This window comes from Ictalurus furcatus, chromosome 11, assembly GCF_023375685.1.
Source record: "Ictalurus furcatus strain D&B chromosome 11, Billie_1.0, whole genome shotgun sequence".
Lineage (NCBI taxonomy): Eukaryota > Metazoa > Chordata > Actinopteri > Siluriformes > Ictaluridae > Ictalurus > Ictalurus furcatus.
In genome coordinates, this window is record NC_071265.1 from 812,501 (window position 1) to 827,319 (window position 14,819).

General features: G+C 41.2%; 2 protein-coding genes across 3 annotated transcripts in view; one reads left to right on the forward strand and one right to left on the reverse strand.

Moving 5' to 3' along the window:
- Positions 1 to 7,564, forward strand: part of si:dkey-195m11.11 (uncharacterized) — a 9,083-nt gene extending 1,519 nt beyond the window's left edge. For both annotated transcript variants that reach the window (XM_053636395.1, XM_053636394.1), the window contains 6 exons: positions 949 to 1,251; positions 2,708 to 3,022; positions 3,104 to 3,409; positions 4,166 to 4,284; positions 4,365 to 4,542; positions 6,045 to 7,564. In XM_053636395.1, the coding sequence (XP_053492370.1) occupies positions 949 to 1,251; positions 2,708 to 3,022; positions 3,104 to 3,409; positions 4,166 to 4,284; positions 4,365 to 4,542; positions 6,045 to 6,148 (1,325 nt within the window). In that variant the 3' untranslated portion in view covers positions 6,149 to 7,564. The remainder of the gene's footprint in view (positions 1 to 948; positions 1,252 to 2,707; positions 3,023 to 3,103; positions 3,410 to 4,165; positions 4,285 to 4,364; positions 4,543 to 6,044) is intronic.
- LOC128614779 (intermediate filament protein ON3) lies at positions 7,483 to 11,964 on the reverse strand. Its single transcript, XM_053636386.1, has 9 exons — positions 11,366 to 11,964; positions 9,890 to 10,098; positions 9,741 to 9,801; positions 9,553 to 9,648; positions 9,319 to 9,483; positions 9,102 to 9,227; positions 8,793 to 9,013; positions 8,657 to 8,709; positions 7,483 to 8,566 (listed from the first exon to the last, which is right to left on the reverse strand). Exons 1-9 carry the CDS (start codon positions 11,837 to 11,839, stop codon positions 8,343 to 8,345), a joined length of 1,629 nt encoding a protein of 542 aa, XP_053492361.1. The 5' UTR covers positions 11,840 to 11,964; the 3' UTR covers positions 7,483 to 8,342.
- Positions 11,965 to 14,819: the final 2,855 nt, after the last annotated feature.

The following is a 14,819-nucleotide window of genomic DNA, read 5'->3' on the forward strand; positions in this document are numbered from 1 at the left end:
TTTGTATTCATTCAGTTGACGTGTACGCCAGAGCTTGACTTAGGTCATGTTCATGTGGGTCAGGAAGTGATTTTTCACTCAGTAAGCAGACTCGTGTGCTGGTTGCTTCATTAACAGCAATATTTTTGATATACATTTTAGTTCTTGAAGTTCTATGTATTCTTACGACTTTTTTTTATCTGTTTCTGAACATCTCCATGGCACTCCCCTAGTCGATCAGCCATTGCAGCTAAAGCAATCTGTTGGAGGCTCAGAGATTGCAGGATCGTGTGGTAGTTGTCAGTGATTCCCGATGACCCTTTATTCGTCCTGCCTTTTCTTCTGCTCTTTCCTTACTTGCTCTTCTCTTGTCCCTGCCAGATCTTTTTGCAGTATGAGATGTCAGACTGTCCTCTGAGCGAGGCTTTAGTAATATTTGGGAAAAAGTTACCAAGAGTTACAGTTCTGGTTCTGGGTGTAATTTGTTCAATTGGTGAGATAGGAGATGCAACACAATGGTAGGTTGAGAACTCCATATCAGAGGCAGGGCCGTCTACAAAAGTCTTCACGTGACAAGGAGTACCACTTGTCTGTCTTTTTGCATCCATGATATCCACTCGTCTTAAGGCGTGATATATCACGTCAGAACAACGCGGTACCAAGTGACACTCACAAATAGTAAGAATCGGCATAAAGGGCATAAGCAGGATTTATAGGCAAGAGGAATTCAAATAATTCCACAATACAGATAAATAAACAGAAGCAAAACAACAACAACAACCAACGTGGAATGACGTACATGGACACTCACACATCCATGAAAGGGTCTAACTGTACTTTATGATTTAATGATAAATAAAAAATGACATTTCACGTGTTATGCTTCAGCGTGGTCTAGGGCGTGAGGAAATGTTGGTGTCCTCGGTGTGGTTTTTCTTTTCATCTCTCTGTCTCTCTCTTCTCTTCCAGAACTTCTCCAAGCTCCGACTCTAAGGTTTGCTGTGGATGTGAACCAGAGTGCCATTAAGCTGTACTCGTCCATAGTCCTTGTGTGCACAATTCCAGATACGGCAAGGAGGCCTGCAGAGGTGCACCTATCTCTTGCCGCAAACACTTCCTCGGCCGTGCTGTCCTTTACCCTTACGTGGCAGAGTCCGGTGTTCTTCACACTCATCGCGAGGCCTGATTATGAGACGGCTTTCACCTGCTGGTACAGACACATCCGGACCAACGCACAGTCTCATTTCAGCGAGCCCATCAACATAGTCATATGTAAGTAATAAGCATGATATGGGAAATGGCTGCGTGAGTGACTCAGGGTGGCTTTGAAATAAGAGAAGAGAAGTTAGTCGGGAAATATTTTATTTATTCAAGAAACTACCGTACATGCCAGCAAAAACAAGGGAAACTGGCTCGTAACACTGTTTTCAGAGCTTCCAGAAGATTCCGGAAGCAGGCGCTCATGTGGTCTGTTTGCAGTTAACTCTTTCTAGCAGAGGCCAAAAAATGGAGTTTAAATGTTTATTGTGGTGTATACGGTGTTTTAATATCAAAAAAGCTGTAGTCGTGCTGTCCGTTTTATCTCTATACCAGTGTTATTGTGGAGAGGTGTGAATTTTTTGCCCAGCAAGGGGCTCTCACCGCTCCCCTTTCCCATCGCCCTGCTCACCGGCAGCTCAACGCAGAGTCACGAAGTTAGCGCCTTGCATGGCAGCTCTGCTACCGTGAGTGTTTGTGTGTAAATGAGACACAGTGTAAAGCGCTTTGCAGAACCGCTAAGGTTAAAAAAGCGCTATATAAGGGCAGACCGTTTACCATTTTTATACTAGATGCGCTCTTTGCATTACATTTTTATTTAAATAACATGTATTTACTCAAATAAAGGCTTTTTCATATTATACAGTGCATGCATAAATTTACATACTAAATCAAAACATCTAGTGTTTATAGGTTGGTTGATTTCTGATATTTATTTCACTGAAACACTAAAGAGAACACTTTTACAGCAAAGTTTTTAAAAAAATGTATTTATTGTTTAATCAAGATTTTTTTCAATAAAACTTGAAAACCAAATCCAACAACAGTCAACATTTTCTGCCATATACTTCTAATTAACAAGGACGTAAAAGAAACGTTGTTTAATGTGTTTTCACTTCAGTGAGTGTGGTTTATAAGGTTTATAGAGTTTTAAATAATGCACTGGTCAAAAAACAAAAACAGTCAAGCGAACATTTTTCTGTTAAGTTTTGATGGTGTCCTAAGCGATTCACAGTCTAAACCATCTTCTAAATACCCTGATAACTCGACAGATTGAACCTTTATGGAAGCAAAAGTTTTTATAACTGTAACTTTCAGAAAGCAAAACACAAAAATTGCTTTAACGGTTGGAGAATTTGCAGCAGTGCGCATGATGTCATTTGTATAAAAAATTACAGTTAGAAAGATCAGGGTTAGGGGTGGAGGTGGAGGTGGAGGTTCCTGATGTTCCAGATTTTTTTTCCCTTTCAATTACAATCAAAGGAAGCATTAACTAGCATCATGCAAACACCTTGGTAAAGTTGGTTCATCTAAAAATGTTGTAGTAATGTTGTAGGAGCGTTCTTTAAAACAACAGGAACAATATCAGGAAATAAAAACTGCATGTTTTCTCTCTACATCTATTATATTTGAGATCTGAATCGGATTTATCTGGATTTAAAACCTCACCTTCTGTTCCTCTGTCTTCTAGCTGCTCTGTCTGATCCCTTAGCGGTTCTCATTCCACCTGTGTTTCCTGTGGGGACGAAGTACACATTTCAGTGTGAGACACCACTGATTGGCTACACAAACACCACACTGAGTGTGTATGACCGTCTCCTTCCGCTCCGCTCCGGCAACAACTCCTTCGAATACGTCGGATCGCGGGTTCTCGCTCCAGGAGAGTGGGGAGCTGCAATCACTCGAACAAACGCCGGAGAAACGTATGAGTTTCTATGTGAAATGGAAGTGTTCCTCAACGGGCGAGCCTTGCGCTCCAGATCCAAACCCATTGCAGCCATGCCAGGTACCGACAAAGCTCCAAATCAAACAGCGAGTCAGTATAATTCATTAATGTATTTCTAATACGAGTACTCTTTTACTCCAGAGGAGCTCCCGGTTCGTCTGGTTCCCAAAGATCTGGGGACCTGTTATGGAGATGCGTATGTCAGAGTGAGAGATGACTGGAGACCCTTGTGTTTTGTCCCCAAATTCGACAACACTTTGAACGTGGCTAAGGTCGTGTGCAAAGAGCTAGGCTGTGGACGAGTGATAGACTACAGAACGCTTGGCGGTGCAGCTCACACTCCTGTAGGAACTCCAAATTGCACAGGAAACGAGAAGAAGATTGCAGAGTGTCCTATAAGTTCAGCACGCTCTTGTGACCAAGGAACACTCAACGTCATCTGCTCAGGTTAGACACACACCAGGACACACTATGTGTATGTGGCATCAACAGACACTTTTAAGCATCTCTAACAGCATATGTTCTACGTCAGTGCCAGGACTGCTTTGGAGCGAATGTTTCCGTAACGCTAGTTTTGTCTCAAAATGTTCCGACTTGCTTTGATGGAAATTTGCATGTAGCTGGAATCCGTTGGAAAATGTATGAGCACTAACCCTGTCCTTGTCCCTAACTGTAACCTTGGATTGAGTCATGTGTATCTTGTACAAGACCATGCTGAAACTTTTATGAAATTGTGCCAAAAATGTTTCTGTAATCCAGCTTTTGTCCCAGAATTTTACAACCTGGTCTTGTGGAACTTCAGATGTGGTTGAAATCTGTTCGATTTCATGCAAACGAATCCATGTTTAGCAGAACATTTCCGTAACGCTGTTTTTGTTTGTTTGTTTGTTTGATATCATATGAATAAAGTTAACTTGATCCCCAGTCCTAACCGTAATCTTTCTAGCTAAATTTTTGTCTAAATAAGTTACAAACGAACAAAAATGTTCATTTTATGCCAGGCAAAGATTTCTAAATGGTTTACCTGTATGAACCTTTTGTTCTAGAAGTTTCCAATCTGTCGAGTTTTCTTGGCGTCCTGAGGATGTTTCTAGATGCCTTTTATACCTGTTCCTACACCATTATTTATTGTATATTTTTGTTGTATTGTATGTTTAAAACAAATAACATTTCTTCTGAATTTTTGCTCCTGCTGTCTGGCAGAGGCCCTCCCTCCTCCGACGCTTTCTCTGTCCGAACGTGAAACTGCGTCGCGGGTGTACGTCAGGACTGAAGAGTCTGCGACCCTCGAGTGCATTTTTCAATCGTCCATAAATGAGTTTGTAAGAAAGTCGGTTTTCCTGCAACATTTGATCGGGTTTCAGTATTCGCGCAGTCTAACATAATCGCATTCCTTTTCCAGGCGTACATCACCCTCACACGCAACGGAAATGACCTTTACACCGAAAGAACCCTACCTGGACAGAGGGTGACGTGGATATTACATAACACAGTGAATGAGGGAGAGTACGCCTGCTACGTACATACACGAGGATTCAAGGTATACAGGACAGAAAGCAGCAACGTGATAGGCATCTACAGTACGTACCATTTCTATACTATTCCCCCAATTCAGACCTATTTCTTTAACTGTGTTTGACACAGCAGGCGTCTTTGCCATGTTTCAGCCTAATTTCCAACCCAGTAACAACACAAACACATGAAAATATCCCAAAACTTCAGCCACGGGCAGGAGACACATGGGGACCAGGGTCACCGTAGTGCACACGCATTTCTGACGTCCACGTCATTTACTCCATAATCTCCCTTTCGCTCTCCCAATACAATTTGGGGTAAATTTCTGTGACTCTGGCAACCTTGTCATTAACTGTCGTGTCCCCTGCTCCACCCTCAATCATACGGCAGCTTCATTGCTGTCCCAATGGGCCTCTGTTTATTAGCGCTTGTTGCAGTTCCCATTTATGACCACTAGGTACAATAATAACTGTATGGAGCTCGTTGAGGCAGTGAGAACGCTGCACCTCCATCTAGAAGGGTGAGCAAATCAGTGGAACATTATCTGAAGCACAACAAAAGCACAATTAAAAAAAAATTGTCAGTCACACAAAAGAAGTAATTAGTATTTTTTTGAATGGAACTTAAAATGTATGGAGTTGTGAAAGTGGACTTTATGAAGACTAATATTTGTTGAGCAGCTCTGCTCCACCTGCCCGTATGGATAAGCCGACACTACGAATGAACAAATCGAAAAGTTAAACAAGTCTTCAGTCATATTTCTTTGGAAAGGGAAATATCTTCTCTCACATATTGATAAACAGTACAGTTACAAACAAAGTTAAGATTTCACATGCTGATATTTGTTCACCGCAGCACAGTGGTAAACTGAGCATCACATTGAACTCTCGCTCTTTATCAGTTTAGACAATCTTAACAACCAGAGCCGTAATATATATATATATATATATATATATATATATATATATATATATATAACTAAACTAAAATATAATAGAATACAATATAGTATAATATATTTAAACTGCAGCATGGTTGAATTCTCTAATCTGAAGGTGTGTTTTATTTCTGTATAACAGCATGGCTCGGGAAGTAGTTCCGTCTGTAACGTGAACAACAGGTTTATATTAATGTTCTCGTTATAATACTTTATTGTTTCCATAGTAACGGCTCATTCACAGGGACTCGTACAGCGGACGCGCCACACAATCTAAGACTAATAATAAACGGATTTACGTTAAACGTGTTTAACAAAGCAAAACTTATAACTGTTGATGTGGCGACTCAGTTGTAAGCGCAGGAAAGCACAGGAAAGTCTTCAGGTTGGAAGAGTTTACGCTATATTGTGAAAATTATATAAAAATATTAATATACAAATGTATTAAGTAAATGTAAATAATAATAATAATAAGCAAAACCAAATTATTAAAAAAACTTTTACTAACACATTTTCTCAGATGGTGCTAGTTTCTTTATTATAGAAGTCATACGTTGTTATGTGATATAATGTTGTAAATATTATCAATGTTTTAATGCTCTTCCCCTTGTACTTCTCGTCTTTCTGCAGTTTATGATCCTCCACCTGCTGGAGCAGTTGCTGCTGGTGTCATCACCACAATCATAGGTGTCATAATCCTTGTACTCCTCTGTATTTATGGTGCCAGTGAGTAAGACGTAGAGATCTTCACTGAGTGGCAATAACACAACTCCACCACATGGGGTTCCCGAGGAGCACAATGGAAAATATCGTGAAAAAACCGTATCACACGGGTCCACGATTGTCGACGTCGCACGGATATTACACGTATTAATCTCTATGTAAAGGAAAAAAACATTTTAAACAGAGGAAATGTTTTCATCTCAACCGCCTTTGCTCCTGTTTCTTGTAAATAATTTAAAGCATTAATTAAACCTCAGTTTTGAATATCCACGTCCACACTAACTACAAATTGTGTATCTTCTGATATATTCTTTAAAATATTTCAGTGTCTCTTACAGATTATGAAAAATGTATATTTCTGTTTTCCTGTTACCTGAACACATTCACCCCTATGATATATACATATCTGGAATATTCCATACTTGTTCAACAAGAAGTTGCATCACAAATTTCCTGACGATCACGGTCTGTTAGTTGTATGATATCGTGATACTGGCTGGTGAGGACACTGAACTTACAAGCTGGAAGCGTACAAGTTATCCAAATTATAGACAAAATGATAAATAATTCATTTAAACTAATAGTAATAATAGCAATAACAACAACAACAATTATTATTATTATTATTATTATTATTATAAAATATCAAACTTAGAATGTTCTTAATGCGATTAGCATGGATGCCTGATGCTAGTATTGCTGGTACTTATTTATCAGCAAATGAACTTGTTTTGTGATCTTAAATATAGCAGCAAAACAAGTTTAACAACTAAAAATACCACGTAAAAATTATATTAATCTATCGTGACTCTTCCACATTAATCCTGTACAGTATCAGTTAAAGCTAGCTGATATATTTTAACATTGCAAGTTGTTCTTTATTATAATTAAATGCTTTTCCTGATTATAGCCAGGATTACAGTAGATTATATTGTAAGAGATATGAATGTTTGTTTGTTTTGTTTTTTTTATTATTTGGAATCACTTTACATTTTAAATTAAGAACAATGGAACGTCTTGAACGTGTGAAATGATGCATGGATGAATGAATGAATGAATGAATGAACATCTGTATTGTGACTATTAACATTGTGCTTGGATTGTATTTGAGTTGCTTAAAAGCATTGACTAAATAAGAGTGTATTTTAAGAGTTTTATTTTCAGTATTATAGGTTTTTTTTTGAAAGTTTTGTTTTTTTCTTGTTTCAAATTTCAACTTTAAATGAAAGAGAATAAGATGATGGCGTGTTATCAAAAACGTGAATTTGTATCAAAATTCTTGTTTGTATTTAAAAAGGTAGCATGTAGTGCATTGATGGTAGGAATGAAAAGCCACACACAGTCATTATAGTGCTCAGATTTATTGCATGCAGGTTTTGATGGTGTCACAATGTCATTTGACAAACAATAAACCTGGTCCTATCGTCTGCTTTTTGTCTGAATTTTTTTTTTGTCTGAGAAAAAAAAAAGATGAAAACAGATCTGGGACAGACTGAGAGCGAGGGATTGCAGTCCTCAATTGTACTCTAGAAGGAAAGTCGAGCCTACGAGGAGGACAAAAGCTTGTGTAGTTGGTCAGTGATGTAAGTTAGCAAACAGCTGCCGAATTAGAACGTGAGGAGAGTAGAGGATCGTCATCAGGAACCCATAGGTGATGCGGTTTACGTCAAAACAGATCTGCTCACAGTGTAAACGTACGCGTCCATCATTAAAAAAAATACAGTGATTGTGTTTATCACTGGAAGCAGCCTTGTGCTGGCTGAAAACGTCTATCACGATGGGACACGTTTTGAAAATCTCTCACCTACTGTCACATTAACACTCGCGCTATTCTAAGTTTGGCTTCAGTGGTTTTAACAAACAGCTTTGGTCTTTTTAACCTTTACACCTATCTAGTCTTCCTTTTCCCCAGAACATATCAGTGCAGAAAATAAAGAATTTCAGCAGGGTTAAAGAGAATCAAAGATTTCCCTTTACATTCTTCTTGGTTTCCTTTTGGTCTACATTTAGATAAAAATTCAGAGGAAGTGTCATCGATTAACATCTACCCCCTAAAATATCATCCTAATCTTTTTTTATCTAGTGAAAAAAAAACAGAACAGTATTCAGAAAATGGTTTGATGGTTCAGGTTGGGCTTGTCGCTAGCATTTAGCACCATTGATGTGTTGTTGATGAAGGTGCAGGGAAAATTGGGAAGCTTCTGATTAGTAGCGCCTTTGGCTGCTAACGCTTTTCACAGAGGTTCTGCTGATGCTTGTGCCGCCACCACTGCTATAGCCTCCACCACTGCTATAGCCACCACCACTGCTGAAGCCACCACCACTGCTGAAGCCACCACCACCACTGCTGAAGCCACCACCACTGCCGAAGCCACCACCACCACTGCCGAATCCTCCTCCGTATCCGCTTGACAATCCGCCGCCAAAGCCTGTATAAGAGTTTAAAGACGTCAGATCAACAGGAGAATAAGCAAATAAATATGAATAGACACTTTAGTTTCGAAGGTGAATTCACTTACCTCCAGAGGTCTGCTGCACATGGATGGTGGCAGCTGATCCACCAGAAGAGATTCTGAGAAGAAACATGATCAAAATGAGTTCATTTCAAAATCTTCTGAACATCGCACGAATCACAAAAGACCAAAAGCTACATACCTGGTCTCCTCTCCCTCCAGGAGTTTCCTGTAGGTGGCGATCTCGATGTCCAGAGCCAGCTTGACGTTCATGAGCTCCTGGTACTCGCGCACCTGCCTGGCCATGTCCTGCTTAGCTCTCTGGAGAGCATCCTCCAGTTCCTTGATGCGGAGCTTGGCTTCCTTCACTGCCAGCTCACCACGCTCCTCTGCCTCAGCAATCTGGGCCTCCAGGTTGGCACGCTGAGAATGAAAAGAACGAGACCTAAAATCAGGATCTTTGCTAAGAAATGGAGTAAATTTAAGACACAATAACTTCCTTTGTGGCTACCTGTCCCTTGACGGCCTCGATCTCGTTCTGCAGGCGGGCGATCATTCTATTCAGCTCAGCGATCTCAGCCTTGGTAGAGCGCAGGTCCTCACCATAACTACCAGCGGAGGACTGCAACTCCTCAAACTGAAACAAACATTGAGGAAAATCAAATTTCCAAATTCAGGATTCTGAAAGTCATGAGCGATGAAGAAACACTTATTCGCAAATCACCCACCTTCTGTTTGTACCAGCTCTCGGCCTCAGCACGGCTTTTGTTGGCGATATCTTCGTACTGAGCACGGACTTCATTCACAATGGCGTCCATGTCCAGGTTCCTGCTGTTGTCCATCTCCACCACAACTGAAGTGTCCTTGATCTGAGACTGCAGCTCACGCAGCTCCTGCAAAGATCATTCTGGTCAGGTTTTTCCATAGACAGCAACACTAAAGTAAAAAAAAAAGTCACTTACAGCCTCGTAGACTGCCCTGAGGAAGTTGATTTCATCCTGGAGAGCATCGACCTTGGCCTCGAGTTCAATCTTGTTCATGTAGGCTGCGTCAACATCCTGAGAAGATCAGCAGACAAGAGCTTTCATTTTCATCCTTGGTTGAGTAACATCTTAAAATGTTCAATAAAAATTCAGTACGATTTCAGTACCTTCTTCAGGAGGACAAACTCGTTTTCAGCAGCTGCACGCTTGTTGATCTCATCCTCATATCTGCAAAGATGGAAGAAGAACCGTAAATGTGGATAACTTTTGGAATATTCAGACTGTTGCCATGAAAAATTTCATGGTGTGTTCTTACTTCTTCTTGAAGTCCTCAACAAGAACCTGCATGTTCTTCAGCTCTCCCTCCAGCTTGACCTTCTCATTGCCCAGGCCATCCAGCTGTCTGCGCAGGTTGGCGATGTAGGCCTCAAACATGGCGTCAATGTTGGAGCGGGTGGTGGTCTGTTCCTGCAGGAGGCTCCACTTGGTCTCCAACATTTTGTTCTGCTGTTCCAGGAAGCGCACCTATGAGGGAAAGAAACAGGTTTTAATTCTTTCATTCTGTGAAAACATTCAATAAAGCTGCATGTTGGGAAAATGTGTGGAGGAAACGTGTAATTGTGCTGCTTGTATTGCTCTTTTGTACTTCTGCCTCTTTTATGTTTCCTTCTGGATTATTGTGAGGAATCGTAAATGGCCCATGAGTCATCCCAACCATGAATTTTTCCACAGGGTGGGGTGAAAAAGGGAGAGGAAGGGAGTGAAAAAGAGTAGACTAACAGGGTGTGTCCATGAGACATGAACCATGATCTCCTGAAGGGAGGGAGAATAAAAAAAAGCCCCTATTGCCTGGGGCTACGCCTAGACCTGCATTGCTGCACAGATGGAACCATATAACACAGATCAGACAGGCAGGTTTACGGCCACACCCTCATGCAGGCAGATGATGGGTCATGTAGTAATGTGAGACACACCCTGTCCACGTCGCCTGACTTTTTACGAGCTCATGGAGAGCTGTTCAGAGAAAGCTGTGTGCTTTAACGTTCCATTTAGACTTCAGACTTCACATGCATTTGTAAAAAGCTTAGAATTTAAAGCATTAAGGACTCAGTGTGTGTGTTTTGTGTGTTTGTGTGTCTTGTGTGTGTGTGTGTGTGTGTGTGTGTGTGTGTGTGTGTGTGTGTGTGTTATGTGTGTGTGTTCGCCTTTGTGTGGGTGTGTAATGTCTACAACCCAGATAACTCCTGCGAGTCACACTGTTTCCCATAGCCACATTAAATACAGGTGTGTGTGTGTGTGTGTGTGTGTGTGTGTGTGTGTGTGTGTGTGTGTGTGCTGACTTTGTGCTCAGTAGACATTTAGGTGTGTCCTCTGTCCACATTCTCTCTGTTTGGCTAGTTAACAAACAAAAACTCTACACACACACACACATACACACGCACACACGCACACACTCACACACACACACACACACTGCTGTGCTGTTGATATATGGCGCTTCATCCTAACGTTGAGCTTCTAACTCAGATGTGTGTGATGGTTATTTGATTTGTTCAGTCTTGCAACAAACCTGCGTATTGATCGTATGTTCTATCTATCTATCTATCTATCTATTTATTTATTTATTTATTTTTACAGCTGGTAAGAAAAAGGGAAAATAATCTAAAGCCCTTCCTGGCAACATGACAGAGTGCAAAGTTGGACAGAAACAATGGAGGAAGTGATAGTGAAGATATGGTGGAGCTGTAAAACGCATTATGAAAATGAGATGAAGGTTGAGGTTGAGTCTCACCTTGTCGATGAAAGAAGCGAAGCGGTTGTTGAGGGTCTTGATCTGTTCTTTCTCCTGGGTGCGGACGGCCTGGATGTTGGGGTCAATCTCCAGGTTGAGTGGCTGCAGCAGACTCTGGTTCACCGTCACAGCAGTGATGGGAGCTGGGACAAAGCCACCTGCGGAGGAACCTCCACCGAAGCCTCCACCGTAGCCTCCACCGAAGCCTCCACCAAGGCCTCCACCAAGGCCTCCACCAAAGCCTCCACCGAAGCCAGCACCGCCACCGGCACCGCCGCCGAACCCATAGCCTCCACCACCTCCACCGATGCTGCTGCTGCTGAAGCTGTAGCTGCCGCCACCGCCACCGCCTTGGCCGAACCCAGAGCCAACACCAGAGCGACGTGTGCTGGTTATGCTCATTCGGCTGGAGCCGACCGGGACATTGTAGGCCGACTGGCTGGAGTAGGACTTCCTCACGCTTCTTACTGACATGGTTGGTGTTTGGTGCTGGAGAAGCGAGCTAGAGAAAGTGATCAGGAGCTTGCAGAAGCGTTGAGTGGAGGAGAAGGAGGAGGTCGCTCACAAAGGAGAATTGAAGTCCCTCTGTGTGCTGTTCTGCTGCTGGCTTCTCCTTTTATACCATCACACAGCCTGCTGGAGGGCCGGCCCACTCTCAGACACACCCTACCTGTCAAACAGGTATAGAGTGAGAGTGGAAAGATAAGAAGAGTTACACCCTGCCTAGGGCCTCGCTGCAAGCACAGACACAGACTAACACACAGGACAAGCAGAGAAGCGGGATTCCACTTGTACTTTTTAGCACATTAAAAAAAGGGGGGAAAAAAGGAATGCTGCCGTAAACACATGCCGGTGGGTGGTGCTGCATCTGCGAGCCTGGTTGGTTGGGTGAAAGTCAGAGCAGAAGCAGAAGGAGAGTATGAGCTCACCCTTTGCTCTGCTCAGTAGGGTGGGGCAGTGCAGCGCTCCTCTTACACTTATGAATGACTTTTTTCCATGAGCTCTAGCCACTGTAGAGCACAGAGTACAGAAACGCCGTAAAAACGCTCAGATGTTTCCAGACACGCTGCTTCATTTAACACTTTATCCACCATTATCATCTCGTATGAAATATTAACATGCTGTAAAACGTGCATCAAAGGAGAATAAACAGGAGATAAAAAGTTAATAACTATTATTATTAATATCATATATTATTATTCCACCCTGAACAAAAATATTTCATGCACAAGTGGTGAAATCTGCATGCGGGTCGTCTTTCATCTTTTATTTACTGTAGATATTTACTGGGGTTTTTGATTGATAATGCATTAAAAATGACACCTGGCACGTGCAAAGAAATGCTGTACAGCAAAGATAAAGAATTTAAACGTTTCTACATTGAAAAGATAATATAAAGTGCAGTAATAAACAGTAATAAATGAAACAAAGTCAATATTACATTTGTCGAGCCTTTGCTTTTAAAAAAAAAAAAGAGTATTCTCAGGTACACTTTCTGAAGTTTTATGAGGAAATGAGCTGTAAGTTTTGTTGAGTATCTTACAGAACCAGACTCGGTTCTTCTGGAGACTATGACCGTCGCACTCGTGACTTATTTTTGCAGCAAAACCCAGCAGCCTTCATTGTGTTCTTTTGTCTGAAATGTGTCTCTTACCTCTTAATACGCTGCTTTCATTACTGACGTACAGACAAGTTTGTGCTGGAAAACTAATGTTTGAGAATCTGAAATGTTTCAGTACTGACTTGATAACGTAGAAGTCGTTAAATAAAAATCTATAACAAAGTTTGTAGTAAAATAAAATAGAGCTCTTGAGACTTTTGCACTGTATTTCAGGTCGTTTTTCTTTCATAGTATCGTGCGTATAGTATAGTATCGTATAGTACGTTCGATATGTGGTGTAAAATCTGAAAATCTGAATCGGAGGACGTCTATAGTGTGATCAAAGCACACACTTCTTCATGCGTTTATAAAGTGCTAAAAATGCTTAAAAATAAATAAATAAATAATTTTTTAAAAGAAGTTTATCGATCACATTTTATCATTGAACTCTTTAAGACACCTTCAGCTGCACATTTATTGACAACCATTTGAAATAATTACACACCTTCATTTGCATAAAACTAACAAAAACATGATGTGATTTGTTAGATATTAAAGGGGTTAATAAACATACAGAACCTCCAAACTCACGGATAGCTTATGTGAGTGATAGTTAATTACACGTGAAAATGAGTTCATCTCAGGACATACAGTATTGGCCTGTTTGCAGCTGTCTACACCCCTCCATTTCATTCTTCTTCATCCAAGAGCTTCAGCAACATTGTTGGGGGTTACAGCTCGCCGGAGTAATGCTGTAGGACTCTGTATTGACCTGGACCTGTCTCGGTCTTGGGCATTGGTGTTAACTAAATATGGTCTTGGTCTCAACTGAGAGTTTGTGAAAAATAATGTTTGGTATTTTTGTATGCACAAAGTTTGACAAGAACTCATTTCTTCTTCTAGAAAACCGATTAATTGTTGGTGAAATGTATGAATGAAACCAGTTAGTTCGAGTAAAGGCTTGGCCTCAAAAGGTATTTGATAGCTTTCAGTATAATCTCGGTCTTTGGCCTCAACCCACTTAAGACTTCTGTGACTCAAAACAGACTTCATGTGAAAACTGTAATGAATTTCCTGGTTACACAACTGCACTATTTCAGCATGTAGTCTTAGCACATTTATAGAAGGGGTGTATTTATTTATAATTGCACTATCCGGTGTCACCCAGATGAGGACGGGTTCCTTCTGAGTCTGGTTCCTCTCAAGGTTTCTTCCTCATATTGTCTCAGGGAGTTTTTCCTCACCATCGTCGCCTCTGGCTGCTCATTAGAGATAAATTCATACATTTAAAATCTATATCCTGAATGTATATATTTCTGTAACGCTGCTCTGGGACAATGTCCACTGTTAAACACGCTACACTAATAAATCTGAACTGAATGAAGACTCAGTCGTGGCTTGACCTCAGCTAGTCCTTGTCTGCACAGTCTGACTTTCTGGTTCAGACTTTCTCAGGTAGGTAGAAGACGGCACATTCCACTGGGTGTGTTACGCCGATCTTTGGCACAGTGTGAACACCAGCTTGAAAAGGTATATGTAAAAAAAATATCACAGGTGAAAGTAAACGAATCGTGTATAAAAATTATTTTACATGTAAATTTTACAATGTGACCCGAGCAGCGTTTTCTGTAAGCGGTGTTCCACTAGTGGGTGTAGAAGTACTTCACTGGTGTGTTGGAGCATGCCATTACTAACGAGTAAACTTTCTCTCATGATGTCAGTAAAGATGTCAAAGGTCTGAAACGAGAGACGGTGAGTCACTTTTCGTGCTTTCGTTGTGAAATGTGTGTGGCGAGGAACTCGCTTGTGTCGAGTCTCCGCTTGCTGCTCTTGGCCGAGTCTTTTTGTATTTTG

Bases quoted from the DNA above. Each gene is read 5' to 3' on its own strand.
- LOC128614779 (XM_053636386.1), bottom strand. From the start codon at position 11,839: ATGTCAGTAAGAAGCGTGAGGAAGTCCTACTCCAGCCAGTCGGCCTAC. The intron at 10,099-11,365 runs GTGAGACTCAAC...TTTCCCTCATAG, and splicing joins TCGCTTCTTTCATCGACAAG to GTGCGCTTCCTGGAACAGCA. The intron at 8,567-8,656 runs GTAAGTGAATTC...ACTCTTATACAG, and splicing joins TGTGCAGCAGACCTCTGGAG to GCTTTGGCGGCGGATTGTCA.